This window comes from Pleurodeles waltl, chromosome 8 (genome assembly GCF_031143425.1).
Source record: "Pleurodeles waltl isolate 20211129_DDA chromosome 8, aPleWal1.hap1.20221129, whole genome shotgun sequence".
Taxonomy (NCBI): Eukaryota; Metazoa; Chordata; class Amphibia; order Caudata; family Salamandridae; genus Pleurodeles; species Pleurodeles waltl.
Window position 1 is genome coordinate 452,407,306 of NC_090447.1, and position 14,993 is coordinate 452,422,298.

At 45.7% G+C, this 14,993-nt stretch overlaps 1 protein-coding gene across 1 annotated transcript in view; it reads left to right on the forward strand.

Moving 5' to 3' along the window:
• The window catches only part of EIF5B (eukaryotic translation initiation factor 5B), a 675,161-nt gene that overhangs the window by 205,022 nt on the left and 455,146 nt on the right, over positions 1–14,993 (forward strand). The window contains exon 7 of the mRNA XM_069204389.1: positions 2,837–2,932. Coding sequence (XP_069060490.1) covers positions 2,837–2,932 — 96 coding nt within the window. The remainder of the gene's footprint in view (positions 1–2,836; positions 2,933–14,993) is intronic.

The following is a 14,993-nucleotide window of genomic DNA, read 5'->3' on the forward strand; positions in this document are numbered from 1 at the left end:
TTTTCATGTCAAATCATCCGTTGCTTCTCCAGCCTTCTTTTTTCCTCTTCATGCCTCCAAAGAGGAGGAAAGCCTCCATTGTTTGAACACCAAAAGAGTGCTGAGCTTTTGCATCGATCGCACTGTGGAAGATCAGGTGGACAATAGCTTTTTGTGGGTTTCTCTGGGGCAAAGAAGGCAAAAGGTGGTGCAGAAGTGGGCCTCATGTGGATAGTCCTCTGCATTAAGATCGACTGCACAATAGCCAAGAAGCAGCCTCCAGAATATCTAAGGACTCATTCCACGAAAGCTGAGGATGCTACTCCTGTTTTGGATCGTGGAGTGCCTGTCCTGGATGTCTGTAAGGCTGCTGCATGGGCATCTTTACACATGTCCACAAAGCACTGCTGCCTTAACAGTCTGTTTCATTGGAATTGGCATTTTGCCTGTTTGGTCCTGCAGGACTTTTTGAGCTGATCCATTCCACAGACCAATCACCTCTTTGGTATCTCTTCACAATAAGGAAACCGCACATTGGCCCTTCCAGCCTACTGATGAGCTCCACATGGGAGGGCACAGAAGGCTTCCAAAAGAAATTGACGTCCGCGCGCATGGGTAACGCAGCTGACGTAACGGTATATTGCTTTAAAAAAATCTGACATCGCAGAAAAAAGTTAGAGTAAAACGTGGAGAAAAATTGCATTTTTTTTACCTCCAATTTCAATATTTTTTTATTTCAGCTGTTATTTTCTGTAGGAAACACTTGTAGGATGTACACAAATGAACCCTTGCTGAATTCAGAATGTCGTCTACTTTTCAGTAATGTTTAGCTTTCTGGGATCCAGCATTGGTTTCTCACCCATTTTGGTCACTAACTGGAAGGAGGCAGAAAGCACAAAAAATAGTAAAAATGGGGTATGTCCCAGTAAAATGTCAAAATTGGGTTTTCCAATTCAAGTCTGCCTGTTCCTGAAAGCTGGGAAGGTGGTGATCTTGCCACCGCAAACCCTTTGTTGATGCCATTTTCAGGGAAAAAACCACAAGCTGCCTTCTGTAGCCCTTTTTCCCCATTTAAAAAAATAAAAAATGTTCACTGTATTTTGGCTAATTTCTTGGTCTCCTTCAGGGGAACCCACAAAGTCTGGGTACCTCTAGAATCCCTATTATGTTGGAAAAAGAAGGATGTAAATTTGGCGTGGGTAGCTTATGTGAACAAAAAGTTATGAGGGCCTAAGCGCGAACTGCCCCAAATAGCCAAAAAAAGGATTGGCACAGGAGGGGGAAAAGGCCTGGCAGCGAAGGGGATATTGATATTGTTTGCTATTTCTATTTCATTAAATTTTGTATACAAGTTTTCTTGGATACAATCATGAGTATGGAATGTCGGTATTCACCTGTTCACCTCAAAGGCACGTAAAAAATTGTGTAAACTGATGTCAGCACGCCAGCGGGGACTTCTTATTGCCACGATGACGTCAGACGGAGCCACGTGGAGTCGGGCAATTGTGACGTCCTTGCCGACGTGCAGAGCTGGAAAGAAGTTTCCGTCGAATGCTGCGCATTAGGGGAGAATTCATTAGGTGAGGAATCCACAGGTAGCTAGTGTATCCACCAGAAAAAGCGTTACCAAAGCTTCAAGGATGACCTAGCCATTGGTAATTGATGTCATCATGCAGGCTTATCCCCTAATGCTGCTTCAAAACATTTATGTAGCACTTGCCCTGTCCAGTTTTAATGTTGGTCTGAATAGTGCCTATTAAAGCAATACACTGTTCCTAAGAGACCGGGGTGAGCTATGGAAAGTACTCTGGGATCCTAATTAATAGGAGCAAGAGTCCTCACACACCCAAATGGGTGTCATGCTTCATCATCGGACAAGCTCCTCGTCAGACCGGCGCTGCAATGTCTGACGGGCACCACCCAGTGGGGGGCTCTTTGCCGGAGATCTTTTTCTCGATGATGCCTCACTGTCCCGCAAATGAGTAGGGAGGAAGAAACGGGGAGAGTTCAAAGGATGAAATAGAAATAAAACTGGCTCAGGACCCTTGATAAATGCTGACTTTATTCTGTTTGTGTAGGGTGAAGGCCAAGATTAAAATATCAATAGAGAAAATGAGATAGAGATGATGCTCAACCACTTTCAAACTATATGTCTAATGGTGGGAAGGTCAGGGAACTGCGAGACCCACCTCAAAATTGGGTCGACATGTTTCGCGTCTCGGTGGTCCAGAACGGATCCAATGACGCTTCTTCAGGACCTAGTGTAAAAGAACTTCTATGTGAATAGTGCCTTCAGCAGATCTGCAAAGGAGGCCCACAAACAAGGTATATAATTCCTCGGTTCCTTACAAAATATCATACCCGTCAAAGCAGATTTACTCTTTGGGATGGAATTCTACTTTTCAAGTACCCTACCACACAGATGTGATAACAATGAGGAGTATACAGAACAAAACCTCAGAGCTAATGGTGCACCCGAAAGTAAAGGTAAAGTCAAACATTGCATAGAATGTGATAAATAAGGCCTCTCAGGGAGTTCTGATGTAACGTCTTTAACTTGGCAATTTTCATGATATCCCATGTCTGATGATACTTGGAGTATGTCTATCTCTAGACATGATGGATCTATACATAATGTATATGAGTTCTTTCCTAAATGGAAAAGAAAATAGTTTAAAAGGAATAATAGCAAACTAAATAGTGCTACTACGTGTAGGCTGCATTTTTGGTTACATTCCAATTCCACCTTCCTTGTTACGTACAGATTGTGAAGAATGTAAAGCCTAATCTCATCATTTTAATGGATAAATCCTCAGAGCTTGTTTTGGACCTCTTTGCTTTTATCTCTGTTATGCAGGTGTTGAAGTGCCATCCAAAGATGATTCTGTGCCAAAGAAGAGGCCGATTTATGTTGACAAAAAAAAGAAGAAACAGCAAATGGAAAACAAAGAAAGTAAGAGTAACAAAATTGTGCTTTTTGGGTATTCTTTTTTTTCCCCAAAAATTTCATCCATAAAAATAAATGATTTGCAGTCTGTTGAAAAACAATCTTTTAATTGCTTTATTTTCCTGGGTTAACAAGTATCTTTAATGCTTGCTAACATCTGAAATCTTGATGAATGTTGACAGGACATAAACTCTGTGGTGAGCCAGATAATGTCTAATGAGTCAACTTATACATCGCTGTTTTTGCATATTCATAGATATTTGTGCTCAGCATCCAACTCCACTTCCGTATCACTGGAGAGATATCGCAGCACATGAATGTGAACACAAACTCCTGAATACTATGTAACATGCAATAGTAGTCTGGTCCATCTAACTACATATCTGCCAACATACAGATCTCTAGTTACGAAAGGGTTATGACCTCATAACATGTATTTTACCCTTGACAAAATTAGGCACAGGCTTTTTTCGTGAACAAGCTTCATTGTATGTACAAATAAGATGTATGATGTGAAATATGCCCTCTACTGCTTGTACTGCCAGGACTGTTTCTGCATCATGAGAGCTTCTGACACATCACTACATTCTTCTTTGGTATACAAACTAAGTAAGAGTATATGCTCAGCCACACAGCCTACCACATGCTAGTCTTGGCTGCAACACTGTTTTTTCCAAAAAATCTGAATGACATCAGCAGAACCGATATAAAACAACCCCACTTTCTACCTGTCATTATGACCTCACCGGTGGAACAATCTGGTGCGCTTGGCTCTATAAGAGGACGAACCCATACTTTTGTAACCCACATCTTATTCAAACTGTGAGGCCAGAGATCCTCTGCAACCCTTCCTGTTTATCTAACAAACACTCTACGTTATGATCAAACTTTAACTACCGGAACCAGTATTTTTACTTTGTTGGTATGGCAAGCCACAACAAAGTTTTCCTAAAAGTTTCCAAAATTGGAAGTACCTAAGAATACATGGCTGTAGATGAGATTCTGTGTAGAAACAGGTAACATTTCCATGCATCAAGTAGGGGATCACCTACTCACTACTTGAGACACGCTGAAATATATTTGATCCCTCCAAGTGTATATGAGCTAAATTTAATCTTAGAACTGGAAGGGTTTGTAGACCCAGGCACACTTTTTTATATCACTATATTGAGAACACCACAACCCCATGAACACTGAGTGCTTGGGGGCTAGATAATGAGAGGGGGCACAGTAGGACACCATCATTTCTTTCAGACCCTAAACCGTATTGGTAACAAAAAAGGATAACACTTTACAGTTAGCCATTGTTCTTGTGAGCAGTCACAACGCTCCAACACAAGAAACAATTTAGTATCAGTGTCCTTTGCCGTTTCTAGAAACCTGCCCTAATTAAAGGTCCACAAATTAAATGATGCTGAAACTTTTTAACTTCAGTGACCTGATGAGCATAAACTACAGAGCTGCTTGTTTTTAGATGTGTTGGCAGGGGATCAGTACACAATTTCAGAACAGACTGGTTGCAAGCCCTCCACACAGTGTTATCCACACACAGTTTATGTACACATACATACTGATTTTTTTTTTTTTACACTGTACGAAAGTGCCCTTTTTAGGGTCGAGCCTGCGTTGCATGCGGTTGCGCATGCGTATCGCAGCAAGACTCTTTAGTTAATAGAAAAGGGCTCGGAGCCCTGTCGACGTCACGTCAGTGTGTTTGATTGGTTTGTGGGCTTCCTAGTAAAATCTGCTTGCTTTCATTAGCGGAAGGCATGCATACGTCATGCCTTTTCCGGTGGTTAGCCCTCCTCGAGCGCAGCGACCAATTACAGAAAACATGGGAAGGCTCGCTGTCAGATCGTGGACTACTTTTTCTCTAATTTCCTAGCGCGATTTCGCTTGGCAGAAGTCGAGCGCTTTACACAGTTAATTTCACTTTTTCGGGTTACGTACATGAAAGCACTTTTGCCGATAGATGAAAAGTCGGGTTAGGAGTTTACAACGCAATCAGCTCTAACCTGAGCAAACGCGAGACCCGTTGCATTGCAAATGCTTGTTTGATATGGCCACCACTTTTTGCCTGGTATTTGATGGAATTGTCACAGAAGTGCACTGGGTTCCTGCTAACCAGGTCTCCAGATCTCTTTCCCTAAAACTGTCCAATGGTTTCCCAATTGATAGTACCTTTTAGCAGCCTGTATCTCCATAGTAAATGGTACCCCTGGCACCTAGGGCATGGTTCATAAGGAGGGTCCCTGAGGGCTACAGCATGTATTGTGCCCCCTAACGGGCCCCTCATCACACTCGTGCAAACTGCTATTGCACTCCTGTGTGCCATGCCTGCAGACACTGCATGCAAAATATGTAAGTCACCCCTACAGCAGGCCTTACAACCCTAAGGCAGGGTCATTTTACTACATGTGTGGACATATATACCCCTGTGATGTCTAAGTCAATTCTCTTCCAGGGGATCCTCATTAATAGTCATAAACATTGAATATTCCCACCCCTGTGCGGGGATCCCGGAGCATATACAAAAACACACATGTATAAGTATGAAATATATATGAAAAATATAGCATTTTTTAGCAGACAATTTTCATACCAGAATCATGTATACATGTGTATAACAGCAATGCAGACTATATTGATAAACAGGCTAAAATGCTTTATTTCTATGGAGTTTTTTTTTTTTTTTTTTTTTAAACACTCTCCTTTATAATTACAAGAAAAAACTTTCGAAAGCCCCATAGCCGGGCACAGAAAAAAAAGTACCAGCAGCACATGTAATAAAAAGAGAAAAAACTACATTGAAAACAATAGAGCATTATTAGCCAATAGGCTGCATGCAGGTTAATACAGCAGAACCACAAAATTTGGCACTGTGCCTTTAAGACCCTGAGCACCTCCAGTATCCCACCATGCCTCAGGGGTGAAGGAGAGGTGACAGTTGGTTCACAGTTAGGTCAGATCTTTTTTTCGACTTCTTCTGAGAGGATCCTGGAGCATTGAGCTCTCAATTTTTCTGAGTTTTTCACAGAAAAATATTCAAAAACATTGTTTTTTCTACCTTCACTCGACGTTTTTCACCTTTTCCTGAGTGAGGGGATTTTTTCCTGACTGGAAAATGCCTTCTCTTTTTGTGAAGTGCCCTTCCTGTGGGAAGAAGGCCCATCCTGATCCACACTATCTCTGTATTGTGTGTGTGCCTCAGAGCCACTGCCCTGACACATGCAGGCACTGTAAAAACATGTCAAAAAGGACTCTGAAGGACAGAGAGAAAATCAGACTTCATGGACTTCATGAGAGGCAGAAAAAATCGTCCTCTTCGTTTCCCAGGCAGTCAACAAGCCATTCTAAGGAGAGACAGACTAGATCGACGTCAGCTGGTAAGAAGGTGCCTGTCTGTTCGACGTCATCGCTGCCAGCGTCGCTTCATCGCATATCGGCATCAACGGTGACCCGACCGACATCGAATGATACGACGTCGAAGGCACACAGCCATCTTCGGGACAGATCTCCGTCGACAGCAACCCACGATCGATGTCGAGCCAGCACCGCTGTGCTCGTACGCCGTCAAAGGCATCACACCCCTCGACAGCACGGAAGACGACGTCGAGATCGTCTCAATGGGGAGAGCAGAGGCTTCAGTCGTCAGCGGTCCATCACTCGACGGCGAAGCATACGATGTCGAGCCATGCACATACAAGGGACTACCGGTCGCCGTTGAGGCGCTTAACGTCGAGACCTGAGCAGTCCACGGTACTTCCTTCGACGTCGGTACACCATTCGATGTCGAGACCGGTATTGTCTATCTCTCAAGGGGAAGAGCGTCAGCAACCACCGGCTGACAAGAATGTCACTCCACCAAGTCCAGTGGTCTCCATAAGGAGTGGATCATCTAGACGGTCAAGGGCCTCGTCAGGGCACATCTCGCCCATAAACCTATCGCCAAGGTGGTTGGAGAGTCTTAACAAGGCTCCTGCTTCTCTAGATTCTCAATACTCGCGGATGTATTCACCATCAGCGTCGCTTCCGCGGACACCATCGCCAACGGCGCATACAGAACGGGCTTGTTCTACGTCTCGCCAGTCTGCCGCTAGGCCTCGGCGTACTACAACAAGATCTAGGAGCAGGTCACGCTCCCAGAGGAGGTCTAGGTCAAGGTCGCGCCATCACAGAAGGTCTCCTTCTTGGTCCACATCGTCGAGGTCTTCCATAAGAGGTTACTCCCCGACTGACGGATTCTCCACCAGCTAGAGTTTCCCAGTGGATGACATAACAACTTTCAATGAGGTGCTGCTCGGGAGCACAAAAGCTTAATATCGATGTCCCGCAACCTTCAACTTCCTCGTCAGTAATCTTCGAAACCCTGAAACACAGGGCGGTTTCAAAGAAGTTGTTACCTCTCGTGCCTGGTCTTCTCCAGCCAACCATGGAGACTTTTTTTTAACGCCAGCAAACCTCCGTTCAGCTCCCGCTAGGATCTTGAAAAAGTACAAGGCCCCAGATCAGGATCCTTTGTTTCTCAGGGCTGATCCACCACCAGACTCAGTCATATTAGCCGCAGCCCACAAGACTCATTCAGTGGCGTCATCCTCAACGGTTCCACTGGACAAGGAGAGTAGACATCTGGACTCTCTGGGGAGGAAGCTGTGTGGCACGGCGTCGTCGATGATGAAGGTCTCCAGCGCCTCAGCACTCCTAGGCAGATATGATCGATCCCTCTGGGACTCGCTGGGCAGATTTGTGGCGCATGGATACGCGCATGGGGTTTGCGCGAGAAGATCTTCCTGGCTGAGGCTCACAGGATTAAGCGCAACAGCGTATCATGAATCTTCCGTTTAACGGAAACTCGTTATTTGGAACCCACACGGATGATGAGATGGCACGTATGAAGGCGGAGGTCGACACAATGAGGGCAGTGGGCCTCGAAAGAAGGAAAGACTTCAGAAGGAGGTACAGGCCTTACGACAGGTGCCCATTCCAGCAGAGGGTTCAAACCCCTCATTTGTCTCAAAGACCTCAACAAAAACAAGGGTGTCTTCTCTTCCAGTCTCGCAAGGCCACAAGAGACAGAGGATCAAGCAGACCTCAGCAGTCTACCCCCAAAGCCCCTGCAAAACAATGAGGGTTCGCTTCCCTTAATACCGTCAAACCGTCAAACCGTCAAACCCCTCATTTGTCTCAAAGACCTCAACAAAAACAAGGGTGTCTTCTCTTCCAGTCTCGCAAGGCCACAAGAGACAGAGGATCAAGCAGACCTCAGCAGTCTACCCCCAAAGCCCCTGCAAAACAATGAGGGTTCGCTTCCCTTAATACCGTACACCACTCCGGTTGGGGGAAGTATCACAGCGTTCGCTCACGAGTGGCATGGCATAACAAGAGACAAATGGGTGGTGAACATTGTGGAGAGTGGATACTGTCTTCTTTTCCGACAACCTCCACCTCATTTGCCACCAACCAAGTTGAGACCTGCTCACATCAACTTACTATGCAAAGAGGTTTGCGCTCTGTTGCAGAAAAGAGCGATAGAGAAGGTGCCAGCCGGCCAAAGAGGAAAGGGGGTATACTCCCGCTATTTTCTAGTAACAAAAAAGGGTCGGGAAGGAGTCTTCAGACCGATTCTAGACTTGAGGCTCCAGAACAAATACATACGGAAGCAAAAATCCAGAATGCTGGCTCGTCATCACATTTTCCCTCAACTGCATCGAGGAGATTGGATGTGCTCCATAGATCTGCAGGATGCGTATTTTCATATCCCGATCGTTCCCAAACATCTGAAATTCTTACGATTTGTGATAGCCTCCCAACACTAGCAGTTCAAGGTGCTTTCTTTCGGCCTCAAATCTGCCCCTCGCGCATTCTCCAAGTGTGTAGCAATGGTAGCGGCGCATTTAAGGAAGCAGAAAATCTTCATTTATCCATACCTAGACGACTGGCTACTGAAAGCCTCCTCTCCGGAACAGGCGAAAAAGCATCTAGACATTGTGCTCAGTGTTTTCCGATCTCTAGGTCTGCAAGTCAACTTCCAAAAGTCCACCCTCATCCCAACACAAACCCTCCACTACCTGGGAGCGATACTGAATACAGAGCTGGAAAGAGTGTATCCTTCGGAGGAACGACTGTTATCAATAAGGAGGAAGTATTGTGATCTTCTTGGTTCCCCTGCTCCTAAGGCCCGTCAGGTGACATCTCTGTTGGGCTCCATGGCCCCTTGCATTTTCATTGTCTCGAACGCCAGATTGCATATGAGACCTCTTCAAGAGGCTCTAGAGGAAAACTGGAATCAACACACAGGCCACTGGGAGGACAGGATGCTTCTTCCGGTAGGAGCGCAACAATCATTGTCAGACATCACCTGTCAGTAGGAGTTCCTTTTCACCATCCAAACCCTTCCGACACTCTGGTAACTGATGCATCGCTTCAGGGCTGGGGAGCTCATCTGAGTTCCCTTCAAGCTCATTGCTTGTGGTCCAGAAAAAAGAAAAGACGTACCATATCAACCTGCTGGAGCTCAGAGCGGTTTATCTGGCTCTCAAATCATTTGCACCATCGATTCAGGGAAAGTCTCTCCTGGTGCAGACGGACAATACGATGACTATGTATTCTCTGAACAAGCAAGGAGGTACGAGATCCTGGCCCCTGTCTATGGAGTCTCAAGCCATTTGGCATTGGGTCATAGCGAGGGGAATGTCTCTTACAGCGAATCACCTCCCAGGGCAGCAAAAAGTGGAGGCGGACTTCCTAAGCAGAACCCTTGAGGACGCCCACGGCTGGGTTCTTCACGACGAGGTTGTCTAAGACATCTTCGTTCAATGGGGTCAGCCTCAGTTAGATCTATTTGCAGATGAGGTAAACAAAAAATGCCCAGACTTTGCATCCAGGTTCTACCGTCCGGGGTCTCAAGGGAATGCCCTGTTGATCGACTTGTCAGGGATATTTCTCTATGCTTTTCCACGGATTCCCCTGATACCAGCGGTGATAAACAAACTCTACAGATCCAACACCAGAATGATTCTCATAGCCCTGCAATGGCCTCGTCAGTTCTGGTACACGGATCTCCTCAACCTGTCAGAACAACTGCACAAGAGGCTGCCGTACAGACCGGATCTCCTTTGCAGGCTGTGAGGCAAGATTCTTCACCCCAACCTTCCCTCACTGAACTTGACGGCATGGCTCCTGAATTCCTGCAGTATGGGCATCTAGGGCTCTCGCAGGAATGCATGAACATTTTAAAGGAGTCCAGAAGGCCTTCCACGCGGCGCTCTTACGCGTTCAAGTGGAAGAAATTCTACATATGGTGTTGTCAGCAGGGTCAGAATCCCATTCTGGCTCAGGAGGAGGTCATATTGTCTTACCTGCTCCAGCTGGCGAAATCAGGTCTGCAAGTGTCATCTATTAAGGTACATTTATCTGCCATTACAGCTTATCGTAAGTCACCTTCTCAGGAATCCTTCTGTTCGGTGGCATGTGTAGCTGCAGATACACATGCTGTGCACAGTCCGCCGTCTGGTGTTGGGCTCGGAGTGTTACAGGCTGTTTTTCTTCGAAGAAGTCTTTTCGAGTCACGAGACCGAGGGACTCCTCCTACTTTGGCTCCATTGCGCATGGGCGTCGACTCCATCTTAGATTGTTTTTTTTCCGCCATCGGGTTCGGACGTGTTCCTTTTCGCTCCGTGTTTCGGGTCGGAAAGTTAGTCAGAATCTCGGAAAAATCCGTCGGTATTGTTTAGTTCGGTATCGGGTTAGATTAGACAGATCGACACCGAATCTTGAAGAAGCTCCGGTAGCCCTTCGGGGTAATTTCGATCACCCGTCGGGGCCTGGTCGGCCCGACCGCATGCAACATTGAGACTGATGGAACGGACCCCGTTTCGATTCTGTCCTAAATGCCACAATAAGTATCCTTACACGGACCAACATTTGGTCTGTAACTTGTGCCTGTCCCCCGAGCACAAGGAGGATACGTGCGAGGCCTGTCGCGCGTTTCGGTCGAGAAAAACGCTCGGAGACCGAAGAGCCAGGAGGTTGCAGATGGCGTCCACGCCTACAGGACAACAACGGTTCGAGGAGGAGGAATAAGAAACATTCTCCATCCCCGACTCCGAAGAATTCGACGTCGAAGAGCAACCAACCGTGAGTAAGACGTCGAAACAAAGATCACACGAAAAAACAGAGAAAGCCCAGGGGACGCCACTGCCAACAGGCCATGGCTTAACCCATAAAGTAGGTGACCGTCCATCGGCACCGAAAAAGGGCGAGCTGGTGCCGAAGTCGTCCGACTCAGGTCGAGACACAGGCACGCAGCAATCTCGGGACCGAGAGAGTGGTGCAGAAAAGGGTCGACACCGAGATAGCGGCACCGAAGTTGCTCGGCACAGAGACAACGGCACCGAAGATGGTCGGCACTGAGAGGGCACGACACCGAAAAGAAGAAAGATCTTGTCGGAGCCGAAAAAATCCAAAGCCACGGTTTCGGTGCCAAAACACCCGGCAACCGAACCGAAAACCAGTTCCTAATCAGAGGAACAAGGACTGTCCTCCCAACTAAAAAAACACAGATTTGAGGAGGACTTACAAACAATATAACCAGATCACACACAAAATCGGATCTTTATCCAAAAGGATACAGGGAAGATCAGCACTATTCCACCAATCAAGAGAAAAAGAAAACTGGACTTCCAACTAGAAGACAAGCAGCCACAAGCAAAGGTGGTAAAGAAAATAACTCCACCACCCTCTTCACCACCGTTAACCCATGCATCACCGGCACAAACTCCACCACGTTCACCAGCTCATACCACCATGAGCCAAGATGATCCAGATGCATGGGACCTCTATGACGCTCCAGTATCGGACAATAGCCCTGAGTCATACTCAACTAAGCCCTCACCACCTGAGGACAGTACAGCATATGCACAGGTGGTAGCCAGGGCAGCCGAATTTCATAATGTATCGCTACATTCGGAGCCTATTGAGGATGACTTCCTCTTTAACACCCTGTCCTCCACCCATAGCCATTATCAAAGCCTTCCCATGATCCCGGGAATGCTAAGGCACGCTAAACAGATTTTTAAGGAACCAGTTAAAAGCAGAGCAATAACTCCAAGGGTGGAGAACAAATACAAAGCACCGCCTACAGACCCTGCTTTTATTACATCACAACTGGCGCCAGATTCATTAGTCGTAGGAGCAGCTCGTAAAAGAGCTAACTCGCATACATCAGGCAACGCACCACCTCCGGACAAGGAGAGCCGCAAGTTCGATGCAGCTGGGAAAAGGGTTGCAGCACAAGCTGCAAATCAGTGGCGCATCGCCAACTCCCAAGCACTCCTAGCGCGATACGACAGGGCTCATTGGGACGGGATGCAGCATTTAATCGAACAACTCCCCAAAGAGTTCCAAAAACGAGCGCAACAAGTGGTTGAAGAGGGACAAAATATCTCCAACAACCAAATACGTTCTTCTATGGATGCAGCGGATACAGCTGCAAGAACAATAAATACTGCAGTCACCATAAGGAGACACGCATGGCTGCGCACCTCTGGGTTCAAACCCGAGATTCAACAGGCTGTGCTTAATATGCCGTTTAATGAACAACAATTGTTTGGGCCGGAAGTGGACACAGCAATTGAAAAATTAAAAAAGGACACCGACACAGCCAGCGCCATGGGCGCACTCTACTCCCCGCAGGGCAGAGGCACATTTGCCACATTTCGTAAAACTACTTTTAGGGGAGGGTTTAGAGGTCAACCCACAGAAACCAGCACCTCACAAACAAGACCACCTACCTACCAGGGACAATATCAAAGGGGAGGTTTTCGGGGACAATACAGAGGGGGACAATTCCCAAGAAACCGGGGAAAAGTTCAAGTTCCCAAAACCCCTCAAAATAAACAGTGACTCACAGGTCACATCACCCCTTCACACAACACCAGTGGGGGGAAGACTAAGCCAGTTCTACAAATCTTGGGAGGAAATAATAACAGACACTTGGGTCTTAGCAATTATCCAACATGGTTATTGCATAGAATTTCTCCAATTCCCTCCAAACGTCCCACCGAAAACACACAATATGTCAAAACAGCATGTAGATCTTCTAGGACTAGAAGTTCAAGCATTACTGCAAAAGGACGCAATAGAATTAGTACCAGGTCCACAAAAGAACAAGGGGTTTACTCACTGTACTTTCTAATACCGAAAAAGGACAAAACACTAAGACCAATTCTAGATCCCAGAACACTAAACACCTACATCAAATCAGACCATTTTCACATGGTCACATTACAAGACGTAATCCCACTGCTCAAACAGCAAGACTACATGACAACATTAGATCTAAAAGATGCGTATTTCCATATACCAATACATCCTTCGCACAGGAAATACCTGAGGTTCGTATTCAAGGGAATACATTACCAATTCAAAGTGTTACCATTCGGAATAACAACTGCGCCAATAGTCTTTACAAAATGCCTAGCAGTAGTAGCTGCACATATCAGAAGGCAGCAAATACACGTGTTCCCTTACTTAGACGACTGGTTAATCAAAACCAACACGCTAACAAAATGTTCACATCACACAAAGTATGTCATACAGACCCTTCACAGGCTGGGTTTCTCCATCAACTATGCAAAGTCAAAACTTTTGCCGTGTCAAACACAACAATACTTAGGAGCGACAATCAACACAATAAAAGGGATAGCCACTCCAAGTCCACAAAGGGTTCAAACAATTCACAAGGTCATCCAAGCCATGTAGCCAACACAAAAGATACAAGCAAAAATAGTATTAAAACTACTAGGCATGATGTCTTCATGCATAGCCATTGTCCCATACGCAAGGTTGTACATGCGGCCCTTACAACAGTGCCTAGCATCACAATGGTCACAGGCACAGGGTCAACTTCTAGATCTGGTGTTGATAGACCGCCAAACATACATCTCGCTTCTATGGTGGAACAGTACAAATTTAAACAAAGGGCGGCCTTTCCAAGACCCAGTGCCAACATACGTTATAACAACAGATGCTTCCATGACAGGGTGGGGAGCACACCTAAATCAACACAGCATCCAAGGACAATGGGACATTCATCAAAGAAAGTACCACATAAATCACTTAGAACTGTTAGCAGTATTTCTAGCGTTGAAAGCATTCCAACCCATGATAACCCACAAATACATTCTTGTCAAAACAGACAATATGACGACAATGTATTATTTAAACAAACAGGGGGGGACACACTCGACACAGTTGTGTCTCCTAACACAAAAAATATGGCATTGGGCAATTCACAACCACATTCGCCTAATAGCACAATTTATTCCAGGGATCCAGAACCAGCTAGCAGAAAATCTCTCTCGGGATCATCAACAAGTCCACGAATGGGAAATTCACCCCCAAATACTAAACAATTACTTTCAAATTTGGGGAACACCTCAAATAGATCTATTTGCAACAAAAGAAAACGCAAAATGCCAAAGCTTTGCATCCAGGTACCCACACCGGCACTCCCAAGGCAATGCTCTATGGATGAATTGGTCAGGGATATTTGCGTACGCTTTTCCCCCCTCTCCCTCTCCTTCCATATCTAGTAAACAGATTGAGTCAAAACAAACTCAAACTCATACTAATAGCTCCAACATGGGCAAGACAACCTTGGTGTACAACGCTACGAGACCTTTCAGTAGTACCTCATGTCAAACTACCCAACAGACCAGATCTGCTAACGCAAAACAAACAACAGATCAGGCATCCAAACCCAGCATCGCTGAATCTAGCAATTTGGCTCCTGAAATCCTAGAATTTGGACACTTAGACCTCACACAAGAATGTATGGAGGTCATAAAACAGGCTAGAAAACCTTCTACTAGACACTGCTATGCAAGTAAATGGAAAAGATTTGTTTATTACTGCCATAATAATCAAATTCAACCATTGCATGCATCTCCAAAAGATGTAGTAGGATATTTACTACTTTTGCAAAAATCTAATCTAGCTTTCTCTTCCATAAAGATACATCTCACCGCAATATCTGCTTACCTGCAGATTACTAATTCAATTTCCC